At 37.6% G+C, this 21,819-nt stretch overlaps 1 protein-coding gene and 1 long non-coding RNA gene across 2 annotated transcripts; one reads left to right on the forward strand and one right to left on the reverse strand.

Annotated features, from left to right (window-relative positions):
• Positions 1-1,886: 1,886 nt before the first annotated feature.
• On the reverse strand, positions 1,887-9,359 carry LOC129277354 (uncharacterized). The gene is made up of 2 exons (XM_064110010.1): positions 9,269-9,359; positions 1,887-3,418 (listed from the first exon to the last, which is right to left on the reverse strand). Exon 2 carries the CDS (start codon positions 3,336-3,338, stop codon positions 1,887-1,889), a length of 1,452 nt encoding a protein of 483 aa, XP_063966080.1. The 5' UTR covers positions 3,339-3,418; positions 9,269-9,359.
• A 5,201-nt stretch (positions 9,360-14,560) lies between these two features.
• On the forward strand, positions 14,561-21,351 carry LOC135156894 (uncharacterized). Its single transcript, XR_010295940.1, has 3 exons — positions 14,561-14,696; positions 18,145-18,261; positions 18,802-21,351. It is a non-coding gene; the product is annotated as an uncharacterized LOC135156894 (long non-coding RNA).
• The last annotated feature ends 468 nt before the right edge of the window (positions 21,352-21,819 follow it).

The raw sequence follows: 21,819 nt of genomic DNA on the forward strand, positions 1-21,819 counted from the left end.
TAGATGACACCAAAAAGTTGGAAAACTATTCATGCTTGAGTGAGCACTACCCACTTAAACAAAGGGTATGAAAATTAGGGTGGGCAGGAATTAGCCTTTCGATTTTTTTCAGTTTTTGAGAGGCGAGTCCCTTGGAACTTGCAAACTTTAGGGTGTTGTGATAAATTAATCGTCATTCATTATCAATTTAAATTGTTACAGCAAATTTCATGAATTATCAAATTGAAATTTCATGCATGAGTGAGCGTGAATTGCAATCTTTAGTGCAGCGTTTTAACTTTACAATGTGGATCTCAGCAGTGTGTTCATTGGAGTCAGGAGAATAGGGGTAAGATAGGAAGGACTTCAATGGGTGAAGTAAGCTGATGGGAAAGGGGGTCAACAGAACGTTTAGCCTCCCTTCTACAGGTCCTCCCCCCTCCTGTTGAGATTGAGACTGATTGCTATTACATGTACGCATTAAGTCCAGAGCGGACTGTCAATTTGATAATAAATTCTAAAAATTAGGTCATCAACTTTCACCTATCAATCATTCAATCAACAAATTGTTAGTAATTCAACTCAATTAATGTGATCAATCAAATATTCACCTTTTTCAATAAATTATCAAACATTCAGCTTTTTCAATAAATTATTTCATGAATCACCATAATTAGTCATGTTCTTAATAATCATTCAACGGAAAAGAAAGTCCCATCAACCATTAGTCACTTGGCATTTAAGTATATCATCCAGGAGAAAGAAGGGGTTGGAGGGCGGGGGTGAGTACATGATTTGTAATTTGTAAGAGAACACAAAGAAGAATGCCCTTTTGACCCAGTCTTACCCTATCTCACTCCTGCATGTAACAAATACCATCACGTTACTCTGGCTCTCACAAGCACACTTGCAAAGATCCACATAATAAACTAAAAATGCTACACTAAAATGTTAATTCATGTTTACTCGTGCATTACACATCAATTTAGTAACTCATGAAATTTGCTTAAGAAACCAAAACTGATCTCAATTCATCAGTAATTTAGCATAACACCCTTAACTTTGCAAGTTCCAAAGGACTCACCTCTGAAAACATACGTGGAAGGCTAATTCCTTATCACCCTAGCAAAGACTTGTCTCTCAGGAGGGGTGAAAGGGGTAGAGAGGGAGAGAGAGAGAGATAGAGAGGGGGGGGTTAAGTGATCTGTGGACCCTTATCCCACCAACCTACTTCCCCCACCTAAGTCCTATTCATTCCATGAACACATTGCTGAGATCCACGTGAAAAGGTTAAAAATTATATTTCATGTTCACTCATGCATTAAATTTCAATTTAATAATTCTTGAAATTTGCTCTAAAAACCTAAATTGATAATGCTTGATCATTGATTTATCAGAACACCCTCAACTTTGCAAGTTCCAAGGGACTCGCATCTCAAAAACTGAAAAAATCGAAAGGCTAATTCCTGCCCACCCTAATTTTCATACCCTTTGTTTAAGTGGGTAATGCTCACTCAAGCATGAATAGTTTTCCAACTTTTTGGTGTCATCTAAAAGTTGACTTCATTGGCTTTCCATATATACAGGTATTTTCCCCCAAAGTGACATATTTTTTGTTTGGTACCCATTTCAAAAGTGTATAGTTTTTTTTGAGACGCACTGTATAGCTGCCAACGGCTCTGAAAGAATAATAGACTCCTAAATATTCATGAATATAATTTTAAAAAAATCATTTTTGTCCTTCAATCAAGGTGACCAGACATTACAGATTTTAAGGGACAGTCCCTTATTTATTTCAGCAGTTCATCCTGCATCCCTTACGACCCTGCCCGGGAAACTGTTTTGTACCTTATTTCAGGATTTTGAATGCATTCATATGTGAAAATATTCAGGCATGACATTTTATTTCACTGGGATGGCCCCAACTGTTTGGATAGACGATCAAAGGAAAAAAGAACATACATGTAAAATATACACTCACCTTCATTCTTCATTCCAGCTTCCAGACATTTTTTGTAGCGACAATAGGCACAGTGTTTTCGGTTCTGCAAATTTATCACACAGTTTCCAGCTACGGCACAAGCTAGTCGCTCGTTCCTTTTGTTTTGGATAGTTCTCTTGAAAAATCCTTTGCAGCTCTCACAGGAACGTGTGCCATAATGGTATCCAGACACAACGTCTGAACAGATTGGGCACTTTCCGTCTGCTGGGGTCTTCACGATGGCAGTCGCTTCCTGGTCTATTTCATTCTTTGTTGCTGGTGTCATTGTCTGCTCATTTCCGATCACACTGCAAGTATCGGCTTCACTTTTCACAACGATATTTGTAATTTCATTTCTCCTCTTTTCTACCTCTACCATGCGTAACTCTTCAGATGAAACGCTGCAATGACTTTGTGTTCTCTGGCAAAACTGCACGGCAAGATCGCGCTCCCTCTTGGGTTGTTTCAATGCAGTCCTTGGTAGAAACTCGTTGGTTGCAATGCCATTGATTCTGAGCTGCTGCAATTCATCAGACTGACTTGTGGCAAGTGAGGAAATGTGATTTTCAGAGGTGCAACTCTCAGAAGTCACAGCTGGTGCCCAGAGATCAGTGACTGATATGGTGGAAAGACCATTCCCCATTCCTGCAAGATCTTTCAACATGATGGAACTGACTTCATTTGGCACTTCTCGTGGTTGATGTTGCCTGGTGAGGGTGGTGCCACAGGAATGACCAAAGGCATTGGTCCTTGAAGATTTGTTTGACACCCTCAAACCCAAACTATTATGCCCATCCCAATGTGGCTCACGGTCATAAGATAAAGTTGATAACATACTTCCTTGTGGTCTCCTGCCAGGAGACTCTGCACGACCAGGTGAATATGTACGCTCCGATTCAAAATACTTTGCTAACAGCTCATCATCAAGCATCTTATCTAGCTTGGTTCTCTCCCCAATGGATAGTTTGTAGTGATCATGATACTGGAGGACCTTCTGCAATGCTGGTCTTGCAATGTGATAATCTACGCCTCTCAGGCACTGCTCAAGGACTGGCTTCTTACTCTGCAGCTGAGGTCTTGTTTTACCCGGCAAAGCTGCACTCTCCTGCTTGAAATCAGGTGAAGTGCAAATCCTTGATTTCTTGGCTTTTCTCAAGTCTAGTGCCTCTGACTGCCCTACTTGGTCAACACTGTGCCTTGATAGGTCTGCATGTGCCACAAGGTTTCTTTCATTTGGTTGAGTACTTGCAGTTTGAATAGATGAGTAAAATTTGTCGAGCAACCTGCGTTTAATAGGGATGCATCTTTCCGATGAAGTGTTTATAGAAGTGGTATATTGTTCTTGCCCAGTATTCTGGTGTTCATGATGCCTATACATTGTCAGACATCATCTTGAGAGGTAAAAATTATCTTCCTTCAGCTCCCTTTCTAGCTTGAATCACAGAGAAGTGCACTGATCTGTCAAAACAATATGAGAAATGTTCATCAACTACAATATCTTTGAATTTTATATTTTCAAGATATTTTAAATTTCCCTTTTTCAAGATATACATATTTCAAGATGAACAAAATAACAGTAAGCAAGAAGCTTTACAAGTATGGAGTACCAATGGATGGAAACTTAAAGTCACACAGCTTAACAATTCTAAAGAAATACAAAAGAATACATATAGACTGTGCACTGTGACAATTGATGGCTGCATGTGACGCAGTCATTATCAAGGGAAAACTAAAAGTGATTTGTGTTGTCAGTGAGCAATGTGTCTGCTTTTATTCAACCACATGCAGCAAAAAGTGATTGTCATTACAAAAGCATTTTTTATTGTAACTAGCCAGTAAAGTCTATGTACAGTTATGCAATAATCTTTTGTCTACATGTATATTTAATTTTCCAGAAAAAATCCAGTGAAGCATTATGTCTAACATATCTTGTTGTTACAGCATCAAAAGCAGCTTCAAAGGGAATGGGTTAGATGGTACTCCATCACTTAAATTCATTGCAGTATAAAGTGAAGGGTAACTAATCACTTGCAAGGTCAGCTTGATGTCTTTCCAAAGCAAAGATGAGGAAAGGTGGCATGTGCATTCAGCTCGAGAAGAAAGTCAATAGTATGCCTAGTCATTTTAAATCGATAATTAATTACTTTATATTCCACATCTAACATTATCGAAAGAGGAAGTTAACCCCATAGAATATTTTTTTTGTAAAAATACCTAAAAAAATTATGAAAAAAATAATGGTGAAGGTTTTTTAAGTTTTGATTTGTGTCGGCAGCTGCCCCATATCTTATGTACAGGCCCTAATATAAAATGCATCATTTTTTAAAGGTTCATGATGATTTTTTTTTCAGGAGCAGATGTGAAATCATTTGTCTGTTGATATACTAAAGCAAACAGAATTGAAATCGGACCTAAAATGACAAAGAAGAAACATTTTGAGATTTTGGATGGACGATGGACGCCAACCACGACATAAGCTCATCTGGCCCTAAAAAATGATACAATATGTATTCTTAAATTTGCGCAATACCATGCAAGTGTTGCATGCGCCGTGCCTGCAATTTTCCTGTGTGCACGGCGGCATGTAATGCACCCATGGGTGGCCAAGATACAGATCTAGGCTACCCATATAGGCCAGTCAAATATATTACTGTACACATGCGTGACCAAAAAACCATCTTTAAAAGGGTATTTTTTTCAGTTTTTGACGTGGGATGCGCGTACACTAATTAAGGGTATCAAAAACACTGATTTTCAAGAAAAAGGGTGGTTTTGAAAGACTGGTTAATGGTCAATCACGGGGTCAAACATCTTTTCGCTCCTGCTGCCACCCCAGCTCCTTCGCCCAGGCGATCTCTCCGTCGGGCCAGTAGACCTGCGTGGCACTCAGGTTACGAGATGTCTCCCTAACATGCAATGACATACTTCTTGGAGTTTCTGTTTTACGCGTTTTTGTTCCTGCCGGTGTTCGTGTTCGCTGTCATTTGGACATTACATTTTTTTTCTTTCACTTTCTGGAGTTAACTGTTTGGAGGAGCCTCTGAAATTAGACATTGCTTTTTGGACATGAATTTCATCTTTGCCACTGACTCGCTTTATAATCAATTCTCATATAGCGCCAAAGGCTTGGGGCAGATAGAGGATTCTAAAACCTACTTCTACTGTTCTGCTCTTTCCACAGCTGTGAACATTGCTGATTCAACATCTACTGAATAGAGACAAATGGTAAAGAGACCCATTTATTTACTGTATGGATTTTTTCCAAAGCCAAACATGTTTAGGGTATTTTTTTTCCGCAACCTTTTTCCCCGGGGTCATATTCTGGCAACAACTTGTTTAGAGGCCCAAATGTGTAAAGCCCGCGAAAAACTTGTTTAGGAGGTTATTTTGCACAGAGATAAAACTCATTTAGGGAGTGTTTGGAAATAATTTGGTAAAGCAGGTGTACAGCAATACATTTGACTCCCCCCCCCCCCCCCGGAATTATCACAGATATCATGAAGACAAGTGCAATTTTGTTTCATTTTCGCACTGTCTGTGCGTATTCTGAGCTGTGCAGCTGTGATTATGCAAAGTGCGCTTCTATACGGACTGCAGGCACTCTTGGCCCAGGGACAGTGTATGTCGGCGAGGTGGAGGAAAGTCCCTAAATTCCAAGGAACTTAATCAAATGATGATCAATAAAACAAACTCTGCAGTAGATTTGATTACTTTATTCTAGTTATATATTTTAGTTGTATATATATCAATCGATTGTCAAGTTCAGGGTTTTATAAATAATTATCTCATATTATTCAGATAACCTAGCTGTGTTTCTTTTTCTCTCCACAGATACATAATAGTGCATGTAATTCGGGATCATGGCCGGACATTCTGAAGTTCTATTAATGGCCTGGTCCCGAGATTTTATAATACTACAATGACAAAATAATGAATTAAATAGAAACAAATGTGAGAAAATATGAAAGTATGATGAAACAAAAATAAGTAAAAAAAAATAAATGAAATGAGGAAGGTGATCTGTGAGAGAAGTAATTAATGACGTAATGTGATGAAATCAATTGATGATGCAAGTTTTGAAATAATATGTTTTATAAAAAAAATGGAACACATTAATTAAATATCCATCAGCTGCTTCAGACAAAATAAAATTACAGAGAGGTTAGAGGGAGACCATAAAGAATACTAGGGCCTCTACGGCATCATGAAATGTTTTAAATTCAGGGATTTATTTCATCTTTATTCGGCATGTCATAGGCCTAGATAAAAATTTCTTAATGTGTGTGTATATATATATACACACTACCTTATCTTTTAACTTTATATTTGGTCTCTCCGATCAGCATTGACATTATGACCCGCAATCACCATGCTCACCTTTTGCTACAAAATCTTCCCAAATTTAGACCCTAAAAACTATGAAAAAATTGTAGATCTACTTTCAGTTTCACTGTGAAATCATGATACAAAGATTGTTCTACATGTATACCACATTCGAGTATCCAAAATAATTTCAATACAAAGAAATCAGACTTTTAAAAAAGCCTGGATTTTGAGTGACACTACACAAAACATATGGCGTTGTATGGCTTCTCAAAAGCTGATTCCCCGTTTGCTCCCTTTTCATTCCCGTCACATCATGTGACATACGCCTTCACGCGACGAACGCTATTTCTGATAAGGTCTAACGTTAGATCTATTTGCGATAATAAGGTCTATCATCATCATTATTATGTCTAACTATAAACACAAACTTTACACATTCATAGACAGATATTCATAAAAAAATCTGATTCAAAATGGTGGTAAAATAATGAATTTTTGGCATTTCTTGTGACGACCTCAAAATGCAGCCTACGACAGTACAAGCCCATGGCCGTCATCCGTCTGTATGGCAAGTTCCCCCAAGTCTGCGCAGTCCCCCCTGTCTGCGCATAAGCGTGTCTGCGTGATTCTAGTAAAAGAAGATACACAATGAACACAAACTTTACACATACATAGACAGATATTCATCAAAAAATCTTATTCAAAATGGAGGAAAAATAATGAATTTTGGGCATGTCTTGTGACGACCTCAAAATGCAGCCTTTCTCATCAAAATCCCCCAATCGCGTGCAGAGTGAATGGGTGCGCAGACATGGGCCCTGCCCAGCAGTAGAGGCGCACGGCCAATATGGGAGACTGTCTCCCATGAGGGAGATTATCTCCAATATCAGAGATTTTTGTAAAGAATTTGGGTATCCAATTTCAGAGACAGTCTCCAGTTTGGGAGACCAATTTCCTTTGTTTACATTTGATGCAAAAGGATTAGCTTGGCGGCAAATAAAAATGTAATAAGCAGATTCCTCATGAAAAATTACCCCTTAAAGTAGAAATATATTGCAAATCCTAACAAGGCAAAAGCGATTTTGTGTCTCGCCCACTTATCGTGATTTGTGAGGGCACGCAACAGAATTGTATCGAAACTTCATTGTGAAATGACTGGGATGTCTTGCAAGAGTCTTGCACATAAACTTTAATGTTGACCTGAAAATGACCTTTGACCTTACCATGTGACCTCTGACTGCAGCATAACATGCAGGTCGCCTTTATAAGTAAATCTACCATCCAAGTTTGGTTGAAAAGTGACTTACGGTTGCGGAGTTACGTGTCATAAGAGAGTCTTGCATGTAAACTTTTAAAGGAGAATGAAACTCTTGGAGCAAGTTAGCTTTTGTGAAAGCAGACTTGGGGGAACTTGCCATACCGGTCATGCGCTGGTTTAGGTTCAAGTCACACTAATGTTTAGACCAAAAGCTTCACTTCAAAAACCATGTCTGCGCACGCATTCACTTTGCACAAGATTCGGGGATTTTGATGAGAAAGGCTGCATTTTGAGGCCGTCACATGAAATGCCCTAAATTCATTATTTTTCCACCATTTTGAGTCAGATTTTTTTATGAATACCTGTCTATGTATTGCATGTTTAAAGTTCGTGCTCGTTGCGTATCTTCTTTTATTAGAATTGCGTCGATACGCGTGTGCGCAGACAAGGGGGACTGCGCAGACTTGGGGGAACTTGCCATACCGGTCATGCGCCGGTTTAGGTTTAAGTCACACTAATGTTTAGACCAAAAGCTTCACTTCAGTATTTTGGTTTTTCCGCTGAACTGCGTTGGCTCACTCAAGACAATGGGGATGATATTAAAATGTCAGAAATTGTTGAATAAATCCCCAGAATCGACGGTTATTCCTGTCTAACTAATGTTAGGTTATTCTAACAAAGTTAGGCCTAACAGTTTATACACAGTACTGACATATAAAGAATGGTTCCTTCTACCCCCGTTTCGATCGGCCATTTTTGTTAAAAATCGTAACAAAATGGCCGATCGAGACTGGGGTAGAGGAGAGAACTTTTCGTTTTTTTGAGATTCCAGTCTGTGCCCAGATGTCAGGAAACTGCCACTCGTTAGACCTTCATCCATATAATCGTGGTAATTGTATACTTTCTGTTTTCACAATTCATTTGGAGAAATATTTAGACCATAAATCACCCTAGTCCGGTGACTATGGTCAAATACACGGTAAGCTCCTGGGCTCCCGCCCGCTGCACGGGCGGGAGCTCCCTGGGTTAGGGGTAGGCCTATCATTTTTTTTTTCAATCTGAAAATGACTGCCCGAGGTTTTTTCAAGAAAATCCTATACTATATTCTTTAATTTTTTATGAGAAATTTGATTGACTTACTCTTATAATATATATGTAAGGAACATTATTAATTGAAAGATTTTGTGAAATAAGAAGAAATTCATGTTAAATCTTAACTCAAATGGTTAGGTGCGCAGACTTGGTCTTGGGGCCCACCATCACAGTGATTACCGTGAATCGTGATTACTATTTTCCTAACTTACTATGGTACTAATAATTGTTTATAACTGCTTAGGAGGAGGGCAAAAAAAATCACAAAATGTTGAAAAATCCCTCCTCCGAAACAGCGGATTAATTAAGTTATGGTGTACCGTACGTACCGTACCAGGGCAGTATCGTAAATTTTAAACGTTAGTAGGCCTAGGCCTAGGCTAGATCAGAGTAAAGACGTTTAACTCTAAGCCACTCCAACGTTAAATCAATCATGCTGACAGACACACTCAAGTCATGACACTCCTGACGACGGGCTGATGTTGCGACAGTCACACTTGACACGACTAAAGTAGACTGGGCTAGGCTAGGGTTCACAAAAAACGTACCACGCGTTTATATATACCGGTAGGCCTACTTGTTTGTATTTACAGGCTAGGGACTGGGGAGTTAACTCTCTGTAGTCTGTTTACCTGAAAGTAACGTGATGATGATTTAGGTATGCATATTCTAGGTCAACTCTTTATCCTCAGGTCCTAGATGGCGCTCTTCACTTCATAGAGTGGTGCGTAGCAAGTGCCACCCAGATGTCGGGATGAGATGACGAGATCTCGGATCTCTTATAGAAGAAATGATCAGATGACAGATCTGTGATCTCGTCATGTCTACATCTTTTATAAGAGATGATCAGATGGCGAGATCTCGGATCCAAGATCTTGTCATCTCATCATCTCTCCCACAGGATGTAGGCATGACGAGATCACAGATTTTGTAATCTGATCATCTCTCCCACGGGATGTATAGGCCTACATGACGGATCTAAGCCTTGGCATCTCATCATTTCTTATCTTCTACAGGATGTAGAAATGACGAGATCTAAGATCTTGTCATCTGATCAGCTCTCCCACGGGATGTTGACATAATGACGAGATCCGAAATCTCGACATCTCATCTTTTTCCCGAAGAGATGTAGACATGACAAAATGATTATCTGGGTGGCACTTTTAAGCTTCCATAATATAGGGAACCAATCCTTTTATAGATAAGAAGTTGACTTCTAAATAGGCCTATGTATACGTTCCTCAAAACAATATAGCCAGCTCCACATGCAGTTGTAAATCGGGGAGCTAATGAGGCCAATCAATGCCAAATCTATCAATCATATATCAACAATTTTACTTTCAATCTCTCATCAATCAATTATATCAATTAATCAATCATATCAAGCAATCAATCAAAAAACAATCAATAAATCATATCAATCCATCCATCCATACATCAATCCATCCATCAATCAATAAATCATTCAATCAATCAATCAATCAATCAATCATATCAATCAATCAATCATATCAATCCATCCATCCATCAATCAATCAATCAATCAATCAATAATTATATCAATCAATCAATCAACAAATCAATCACTGCCCGAGGCAATATTATGTTTAATTTACTTAAATTAATTATTTTTTCATTTTTTCCCCACTCATCACCTAAACCCCCTTCCTTTTTTGTATTACTTGCCGAAATATTTCAGGAGGCACCAGTTGTGGTGCTAAAGAATGCATGGTTTGGCATGGTTGTTGATATGCTATGAGAAGACCGAGGATCACAATCAATTTCATATCAAAACCGAAACGAACCAAACAAGAAGGGGGGAATCAACATACAGATTCATACATACTAAAGAAAAGTTGCTTATATAAAAAACAAAAATGGTTATATATATTCAACTGAGATAAAAATGAGGACAGCGAACAGAGATAATAGAGAGAGAGAGAGAAAATGCTAGTACGAGTGAGCAAACTATTCTTTTGATACACGATCACTTTCCTCTTTAATTTCATTATGTTTCAAGCTTAATTAAAGTCCAGCTTTCTAAGTTAGTTTCCATTTCCCTTTAATCCCTCCCCCTTTATATATTTGTTTATTCTGAATGGGAAATGTAAATTCTCTATATACCACCCATCCCCCGGCCGTTTATAATGCCACACACTGGCCCGCGTAACGATATGAGCAGGGGATGGTGCCAATTTGGGCAATTTTAAATGAATTATTCATTAATTGACGCCATTGGCGGCGGAAGCCAAAAAATCTAGGGGGGGGGGGGACCACCAAAAAATTTTGACAACCAAAAAAAAAAAGGTTATATATCAACCAAAAATTTTAGGGGGGGACCGACAGATTTTTTTGAAAAGCAAAAAAAAAAAAAAAAAAAAAAAAAAAAAAAAAAATACCCCCGCCGCCTATATATGATTGACGCTGAGGCCGGAGGAAAGAATTTTACTTATTATGGAACCGGCCATGACAGTCATGCTTAAAATGGAGAACATTATATTGTAACCGATTCAGTAAGATGCCGGTAAGATGGCAAAATTTGTATGTATAGTCGTGATCGCGATGGTGGTGGATATGGCAGAGCCCTGGAAAGAATTTTAACTTGGGGGTGCTGGGATCAGGGTTGTAAGTTACAGGGTCGATGGCCGGGGGCAAAATTTTTCCGGTCATCATGACAGGATTTTTCATTGTGAGTTAGCGCGAAGCTCTACGCGGCAGTATCGTGATGAGTAAAATAATAATTGAAAAAAAAAACACAAAAATGAGGGGGCAAAGAATTAATGGCGTGTGTGGAATTTCTTTATAAAACTCCTGAACAAGGGAAGCGAGCGAGAAATTTTTCAACTTTAAATTAGAATATATACTGCAGTGACAAAAAAAATAACACACTCCTTTTCTTTCTTTACTCCTTTTCTTTTTTGTTCTTGGTCGTCGGGGCTAAAGTTTCTTGAGGGGGGGGGGGGGCATGCCATCAAACCTTTCCATTTGTTCGCCAGTGTTCCCTTATAAAAATCGCCAATGGTATTTGAATGGTGGCGAATGGTAGTTGAATGGTGATCTGAATGGTAAATGGTACGCGAATGGTATTTAAGTGGTGTTTCGGTAAGTTGTTAATGGTAAGTGGTAGTTTATGGTAGTTGAATGGTGATCTGAATGGTAAATGGTACGCGAATGGTATTTAAGTGGTGTTTCAATGGTAAGTTCTTAATGGTAAGTGGTAGTTTATTTAATGGTAAATGGTATACCATATACCCAATGGTGTCTCAGTGGTATGTGTCTAATGGTATGATTGGTATGATGAATGGTATACCATATCCAATGGTGTCTCAGTGGTATACAATGGTGTCTCAGTAGTATGTGCCTCTAATGGTATGATTGGTATGATGAATGGTATACCATACACCCAACGGTGTCTCAGTGGTATTCAATGGTGTCTCAGTAGTATGTGCCTCTAATGGTATGATTTGTATGGTGAATGGTATACCATATACCAATGGTGTCTCAGTGGTATACAATGGTGTCTCAGTAGTATGTGCCTCTAATGGTATGATTGGTATGATGAATGGTATACCATACCCAATGGTGTCTCAGTGGTATACAATGGTGTCTCAGACTCTCAGTAGTATATGTGCCTCTAATGGTATGATTGGTATGATGAATGGTATACCATATACCAATGGTGTCTCAGTGGTATTCAATGGTGTCTCAGTAGTATGTGCCTCTATAATGATATGATTGGTATGGTGAATGGTATACCATATACCCAATGGTGTCTCAGTGATATCCAATAGTCTCAGTGGTATTCAATGGTGTCTCAGTAGTATGTGCCTCTATAATGATATGATTGGTATGGTGAATGGTATACCATATACCCAATGGTGTCTCAGTGATATCCAATAGTCTCAGTGGTATATGTGTAATGGTATGATTTGTATCAATGGTATACCATATGCCCAATATGGTGTCTCAGTAGTATGTGCCTATATAGTGGTATAATTAATGGATAGTTGTTGGATAATTGTAACGCAGTTGTGGCTTAGTGGTGTGTGCCTAATGAATGATATTTATGTTAATGGTGAATGGTATGCCCAATTGCATTACCCAATAACATAATTCCGAAGATTTAAAGAAAAAAAAGATCAAAGATTAAAAATTAGAATTATTAAAATTTTTGAGTTGTGACTTTTATGCGAGCAGCTTCCCCAAATCATGCCCATTCGCTCATGATGGCAAACATGGTCTGTTGCATTCTTTTAAATTGTCTTTGTCTTTATTAAGTAAAAGGCCTATATGTGTTTAAATATTATTGAACCAGTGCTTAAAATACATTATCATTAATTTGTTATATTTTACAATTGTACATATTACCTTCTAAATTTATATCTGATGCATTGAGTGCAAAAATAAAAGGAGTCAATGAAATCTTATTTGATAAAAAGGGTTTTTATTGTACCTTGATATCAACGGACCGAAAGGGAAGAATATAATCATCATTTACCGTAAAAATCTTGAAATTAAAACATGCAAGTTTTAAAGAGCATGAACAAGATGTGTATCGTACTAAATAGAAAATTATACATTTCACCATCCTTTCTTTTCTCTTTTTGTTTCTTGGTATAATTTGAACGGCACACCACCTCTCCTATCTGTACGGTATACAGTTTTTTTTATGTAACGCCCCCCCCCCCTTCTTGAAAGTTTTTTTCTATTTTTAAATTAATTTTCTTATTTAATTATGGCCACTTTTTATAAAGAGAACTATGGGGTGTTGCAAGAAAATATTTGCAGTCAATCCCAAAATTCGGTTGCAAATTTACAAGTGATAGACTAATTTCATCTAAAGTAAACCAATTTATAGATTTATTGATGGAAGAAGCAATAAATCAGTTGCAAGTTTGCAATGAAAAGTAAGACTTTCAATTGATTTTGGAGTTTGAAATTGACTTGCGTTCAATTGCAAGTTTCTTGCAATGTCCCATAGGTCATTATTTTGCTTAAAATGAATTCACTGTTGGTTGTCTTCCTCCCCCAACCCCTATTGAAATTCCCATCGGCAAACCCTGATTTTGGTCTGCAACGACCAAAGCCCCCTCCCGGCCAATTTATATATCGCTACTACTGCTTTTTATCATAATTAAAACGTTCCTCTTTTTTTTTCTTTACAAATTGTGTTTTAATTATTTTTTCTCACTCATGGATGGTGTTTATAAAGAGGAGAGCTATTCTAGGCCGGTCATTACTTGCTAAATTGAAATGATTTGTCTGTTATTGTCTTGCCCCCCCCCCCCAGTATCAAAATTCCCTGCCGCCAGGCTAGTACAATATGTAACAGAAAAAAATCTAATGAACGAAATTCTCAATTGCAATCAAAACAAAAGCGAAATTAAACAAAGAGAGAAAAGGAAAAAAGAAATAAGTAAAAAATATATATATCGAAAAACAGAAAAATAAATTTAAAAAAAGAAAATAAAAAGACTAATTAAGACAAAGAAATGAAGAAAGACTGAACAGAAAAAAAAGAAGGAAAACGAAAAAAAAAAAATGGAAATAAAATAAATAAAGACATGGAATTATAGAACATAAAAAAATTGAGCAAAATGATTTTTTTCATAGATCCTTTCAAAGGATAAGCAGTGGCAAAAATCGACTGCATGGTTAATTGCCAACCCAGAACCAATCAAGAAAAAGACACCCCTGATTTAATTTGGTCTTACATGCAATTCACTCCTCCCCCATATCGGGATGTATCTTGGCTAAGAAGCCCCCTCCCCTGATTTGGTCTTGATTTACCCCCCCCCCCCCCCAATATCGGGATGTGTTGGCTGCGCTGCTAGCTAGCTCGCTCTATGTATATTACGGTATGTAAGTGTTGTTCTCGCACGCGCACGCGCGCGCGCACGTACGCATATTTTGTAACCGCCAATTGCAATATTTGAAAAAAGAACCCGATCAACCACTGTCTTGCTGTTCAGAAGTCCGTCTATAATTCATCATAAACTAAAGGAACACAGGTCAGATTCGGACAACGACTTCAAATTCATTCGCAGAATACGCTAAACAGTAAGTTAGATAACAATTTTCTTTGATATTGTTTTCGTAGTTAGTGGCTCGGCCTGATTTTCTAGAATGTTACTGTTAGTGTTACTGTTAGATGTCGTTGTACTGCCACGGGGTTTCACTGCCACCGTACCGCCACTGCCCCGTTGGCGCGGGCCGGGACGCGCCTGTCTCTGGCGAAATGGATTATGGGGTGCGTTAATATGCTTTGTAATTGTATTGGCTGAGGTGAGCTGAGCCGAGCATTGTCATTGAGTAGTAATTCGCTCGTATGGCCTGATATCTATTGTCAATGTTTTACAAAACCATCTCTGAATACCGGTATGAATTTATGAATGAATGACTTGTTAAATTAATGCTGTAGTACAGTGCAGTACTGTCATGACATTGACTGTCAAACTCAAAGTGTCAATTAGGCCATTGGTTACTGCACAACATTGACATTGTTTCACTGAAATGAAAACCTTATTGCTCTGGAATGAGGCCTATAATTTGTTGTTGTTGGTAGATAATGTTGGTAAATTAAGATTACATCACATGGACATGGTAGTATTCAGGTGAAACATGGTAAGGTGTCCTAAATTTTAAAACATAAAGTAAAGCCTTAAAGGCTACGCAGGCCCTAAAAAGCTACGCACCACTTATTGCGCATGCAATTTCAATGGTAAAATGTGCACTTTGTGTGCGGAACTGTGACTGGAGAGAGTGACAAACGATTCCTATTCAATTTTTCTAGAGAGACTGCAATAATTATTCAGAGAAAACCTACAACTGTTTGGAATTAACATATTTTAGAAATTGAGGCAGAGAAATATTCCATGATAAATCAAGAAGTGTTCTGAAAACATGGCGGGATTTTGGTATTAGTGAGTTATGTGATATTTTCTTCTTGGTTAGGCCTAAGGTTTTTTAGAATATTTATTACATATGAATACGATATAATTTGTTCAAAAACTTCAGATATAAAAATTGGCATAGTTTTTTTATGTTTGTAAACAAAATTCGTAGTTTACATGTATATGTAAATGTATCCCCCCCCCCAAAAGGGCCTATACTAATCTGAACTCAGCCATGCCAGCTGACTAAAATCACACTTTCTGAATTTTTTCCTTGGGATTTTTCCGTGGGATTGGGCACTAATTTCTCACCGACCAACTTCGAGCAAAATTCACCACCAAATGTTGTTCTCAAATGTCATATCAAGTCTGAATTGCATTTGAATGTCCATATGCCCACCGCTTTTCCGAATATCGGGAACAGCTGTATATCGGCTTCGATCTCTACGTCATTGTTTGAATCCTCATGCGTTGCTTTGCCGTAATTTTGATGTGGACTGAAGTTCGTAACCAAATCATGCAAACTGCCGCAGGCAAATCTTTTGGTCGCTAACTTCAGTCCTTATAAATAATGGCAGAGCCAAGCAAAGTGATGTCTGACTGAGAATTGGAACGATAACGTTATGTTTAATGTTGGGGCCCGCAAAGATAACCTGGCTTGAGCCCGGACCGGAAGGTTTAGCAAAAAAAATTCTGGGTCCTGGATCGGCCCGGAACTCGGAGCCACTGCTGCAGCCCTAAGAAAATCCTGGCCCCGCTAATCCCTAATGCACTTTCGTACCCTGCGATGTTAGCGAACTAATTTAACCTAAATATTTGTCCGAATCAATTCACTGAGCATCAGGAACATCTTTATTCCGGCTTCCACCATGATTTCATCATTCGAGTTATCAGATTTAGGGTCTCACTCCACCGTATATTTATTGGGATATTTGCTGAAGTTAGCGATTACAACGCGCAAATACGAAGTCAACAGTGTTGCTGCCCTCTGCGTTCGTTTGGCAAAATCTGACTAAGAATTTTAACTAAGACGTCGAGATCAAAGCTAAAATAATGCTGTTTCCACTGCTCAAAGTGGCTGAAATTCATGTTAAGGATAAATTAAGTTAGATTATTCGAGAAAATAGATGAGCTTGGTTCATGAATAGTGGTAAATGGTCACATTATCTTGGTGTTTATTTGGTATTTTTCGGAGACATAACAGCTTCTGATCTTCGCTGTTTTGGCTCTCAACCCGGACCGGCTTGGCCTGGGGAAAATCCCCCCAACTCACTGGTCTCTGAATTCCACCCCGGCATGGCTCCCACCATTACGATAACATCGGGAATGGAGCCAAAATACCGCCGTTCCCGATCGTGATGTTTGGAAAAATGGTGGGCATACTGTGTATTGACCTCAAAATGTGTGTAGACAATTTCTGGTGGAAAATTTTGTTAATTATATTTTTTTGAATTCAGTTTGTCCTGTGATCACTTTTTATCTGTGTTTATTTATTTACTGATCAAAAACTTGCCCAAAATAATGTCTAGAATTCACCCACTGGCATATGATTGTCACGCTATGAAAAAGCCGATTAAGTGTAAACACGGTATATATTTCCGTTAGAAATATTTGCTGTAACTTTCAAAAGGAGGGACACACTTGTGTAAAGACACCATATTTACATTAAACACATTGGCCTGAATTCACAAAGGTGGTTTTGAAAACCCACGGTTGAGTCCATGGTTTATGCAGATTTCCTGTATAAATTACGCTTAATTTAGCACGTATCTGGCGCGTGTATGAAAAATGTCAAATTCTGATGCGCGCTTTTGTCGCAGTGCGCCAAATTGACGCCTGTTACCATGGTTAGATACGCTATTTTATTCATGAGTCCACTGTTTGAAGAGTGGACTCATTAATTCAAAACAGTGGACTCGTGATTAAAATAGCGTGAATAACCACGGCAACAGGCGTCAATTTGGCGCACTGTGACAAAAGCGCGCATCAGCATTGGACATATTTTGATATACGCTGTAAATAAGCGTAATTTATACAGGAAATCTCCATAAAACATGGACTCAACCGGGGTTTTCAAAACCACCTTTTTGAATTTGGGCCATTGAATGACTATTGCTCAAGGGGGGGGGGGGGGGGGCACAGGTCAATTGTGCCCATCTGGATCCGTTACTGTGATTGTCAATACCAAGAAAAGAAAATCATATTGAATGTTATCAATTAATTGATTAGGCCTACCTTTTGAAAACTGCTGCTCTGGAAATATGACTTCAGATCATTCTTTTTCTATTAGATAATTTTCTCTTGCATACCTACATGATTGCTGATCAAAACACGTTACGCAGCAGAGTAACTGTGTTATATTGATCTATATATTTCCAGCATGCACACACAGAAAATCTTTGGTGGGGGAATTTTATTTCTGTGACATCAATTTCAAACATATTTTCAAGTGAATTTGCTGCATATGTTGAAATAAAAATTATCATGATGCTGTATATGAGTGAATCATTGCATTTTGGAGCTTAAAGAAAGTTTTACTATATTAGTATTATATTTTTGTTTTTATCTGCACATGCATATTTTCCAACACTCAAATTGATTTTATTTCATTTAAGATTGGACGACGGATACACTGGATGATAATGTAGATGGTCCAGGATTATCTGGGAAGGAAACTACAGGTGTTGAACACAGAAAACCGTTTACAAGAAAACAACTGGAGTTTGTGAAAGGTAATTGTTAAAGAATTCACTTCATTGGAAAAAACTGCAAAGCTTCATTAAATAAAACAGATTGTACTCCTGCAGTGGCATAGCTGAAAAAAAAACTTGTGAGGAATGGTAAAAATACTGAAAAAGACCAAATGTCATCCCCGTTTATAGGATTACACGTCCTTTCTAACACCCCCCCCCCCCCCTGGAAAAAAATCAATATGCTGGCGGGGGGGGGGGATGGACACTTTGGCCCCAGATATGCATGTGGTATGGTATTTGTCATCATTTGGGCAACCTCCCATTAATATAACAGGTTATTTTCTGCTAATCTATGGTTAAACATGAATTTCTTTATCATATTGTACAAAATGTTTTGTTGATATTTGTTAATTGGTACTATTCAATTGAAGGGTAGTGTATTATGCAAATTTCTCGATATTTTAGAAAAATATATCAATTTCTCAAGAAAGCTTGCACGCACGACAAGCATTGATGTTTTGAACCCGTAGCTGACATACTGTCCTTTGCATTGTTTTCATCCCATATTCCTTATTACAGCTACAAGAAATTAATCTTGCCGGGTACGCATTCACTTCACCTTGGTCGAGTGCAGCACAGTGGATAAATGTGTTGCTGAAGGAAAACCCCATTGCTAGGATTCAAACCCACGACACTCTGTTGAAAGGTGAGAGTCAGAACCACTAGACCACGACGCACCCACAGTTAACAAGCTGATGTCATACCCCCACTTGTTCTTTTGTATTTTATAACAAGAAGTCATGTTTATTCACATTTTGACCTCCAAGAACTAAAAAGTGGAGTGAAGATTTATTTAATGTAAACACATGCATTGCTTGAAATCATTTTATGCTACGTGGGACATATCATACACACGTGTACGAAAATATGAAATTATTATGATTTCATTTTATAACATAAGCCTAACACATATTCCTGACGATCATGTGCACATTCCAGTAATTTTTCCCAAAATGTTGCTAAACCTTCAAATCAAAGACTTTGTTATCAGATTTTAACGAAATTGTCAACATTATGCTTTTCTGATTAATTCTCTACTACCTAAATCTCCCCTTTCCTCATGCTTTCTTTCTATGGTCCCCTTCATTCTCCTTATAACTATGTTATATGTAAAATGTAACCGGTCGTCCAACCCATTTGATTGAAGGGCTAGGTACTCTAGACCGAAAGTTATGTGATTAAAATTCAAAGAGTACATCAGACAAAAAAAAAACACTGAAAATTTCATCAAAATTGAATGAGGATTAACGAAATTATGACGAATTAAAGTTGTTATTTTTGGGTAAAACTATTCTCTGCAAGTCCTCATGAATATACAAGATCCCAATTTATATATTTTTTTGTATTATATGAATTCCAATTTTGTCCAAGCTACAATGTAGGTTGTAAAAGATTACGATTGACTACTGATATACCGTGTAAGACAAAAATTATATTATTTCTCACACATAGTTGAGTTATTCATCTGATTCAACACAACAAAAATAGACAAAAAAGAAATAAGTGGGAATCTTGTATATTTGAACTATGGGAAATAGTTAAAAAATAGATGTGCTACTAAGAATTATTTTCTATATGATTTGCAAAATATTTAAAAAAGATGTCGCTATTTTTCTTGTTTTTTTTTCTATTTTCATGATATATTCTTTATCATTCTATTATTCTATATATTCTATTTTTGATATAGATATTATTTATTTCTTTATGTATCTTTAATGTATTTATGATAAACTTTTGGCATGTTTCTACAGAAAATCATTAAAAACGATTTATCTTTTCCGGACTTGAAAAACCTTATCGCCCTTAAACCAACCTGCTTCTACAAACCGAATGATCTGATTAACTCGCTTTTCGCGTTGCAAATACGGCGGAAATCGGAAAATTCAACCTTTAACCTCACGTTGCATTGTACATATGTCCAAAATTGCATCTTCTAAGGAAAATTTTCAAAATTTGTGGTAGATCTCACTCAATGTAGCAGGTATACGTGTTGCACGATCAGCTGGCGAGATCGAAAAGGCCAGAATGTGCAAATTTATGTACTGCGAAATTGCACTTCCGGGATTAAGCACTTCCGCCAGACACAATACGCTATTTTGCCGTGTGTTTTTACAGAAAAGTTAAACGGATTAACATGGCAATAACCACCTCTCAGAGATGGTTATGAGAAACCATATTTTGCTTGAAGCAGTTTATCAATAAACCGCATCGCGTCTGTTTCTACAAAATTCTACAGGAAAGTTTTCCGGGATTCTGGATACTTACGCGGGTAATACCTTTTAACGATTCTATGTAGAAACACGCCGTTTGATATATCTTTTAGGTGAAAAGAAAATAGAGAAATATTAGGAGGTTCTATTTTTATGGGGGTACTATTTTCCCCCCTTTTGCGGATATTTACTTCCTCTAAGTTTGGTACTCTTTACCTTTAATCATTTGGCCATGTGAAGGCTATCACACATTTTGAGTTTAATCTTCGAAATTTGGTGTTCATCAGTTTGTTGTCCAAACTCTGTCTTACATTTACATTTGTTTATAGGAAGATTAACATAATATCTATGTTGAGTGCGATCATTGACCTCTTGTAGAGTCGTGCAGTCACATGTATTCATAATGCTGGTGCTTTTATGCCATACATGTACTTGTCAATACTGGGTTCCACTCTTTTGTACTTGAACTTATTAGTAAAAAAAATATTTTATTAATGTCATTGAAGTAGCTGTGTGAAAGCAATTACACACAACAGATTTAAAATCAAGGTTATTGTATTAACCTTGTATCAGTATCAGGTATCAAGTATCAGGTTTGTTTGCAGAACAGTGGTTTTGCCAAGTACTCAATCCACGTAAAAAGCCATCAGAGAGAACATGTTTATTCTTGGAAATTTTATTAATTTGTTGTGTTTTTCAATTAAACTCTGTCTTGATACATGTTTATTTTAGATACCAAGATTGACAGAGTATAGATGACAACGAGGAGCAAAGTCATATATATTCATAACTTATGTGCTTGAATTATAAAGTCTATACTTGTGAATACTGTGTTCCATTTATGCTGTACTTAATTTTCTTATAGTAAAAACATTTGACGTTCTTGAAATAACTGTTTTCATCATTTTTTTCTTGTGCATACTTAATCCATTATCAAACCTACCATTAACCCTAGCTATATATGCTGTTCACCATTGGTCTACCATTCACTGTACTTTATTGGCCTACTATACATTGTACACCTTTGGTCTACTGTCTATCATTCAGTGTAAACCATTGGTCTACCATTCACAGTACACTTGTGGTCTATAATGTATGGCCAATGGTGTAAATTGAATGGTTGACCAATGGTATAGAGTGTATGGTATGACAATGGTGTACAGTGAACGGTAGGCCAATGGTGTACGGTAAATGGTAGGTCAACGGTGTATGGTAAGCCAATGGTGTACGGTGATTGGTAGGTCAATGGTGTATGGTGTATGGTAGGCCAATGGTGAACTGTAAATGGTAGGTCAATGGTGTGCGGTGTATGGTAGGCCAATGGTGT

Source organism: Lytechinus pictus, chromosome 15 (assembly GCF_037042905.1).
Source record: "Lytechinus pictus isolate F3 Inbred chromosome 15, Lp3.0, whole genome shotgun sequence".
In the NCBI taxonomy this organism is placed as follows: Eukaryota; Metazoa; Echinodermata; class Echinoidea; order Temnopleuroida; family Toxopneustidae; genus Lytechinus; species Lytechinus pictus.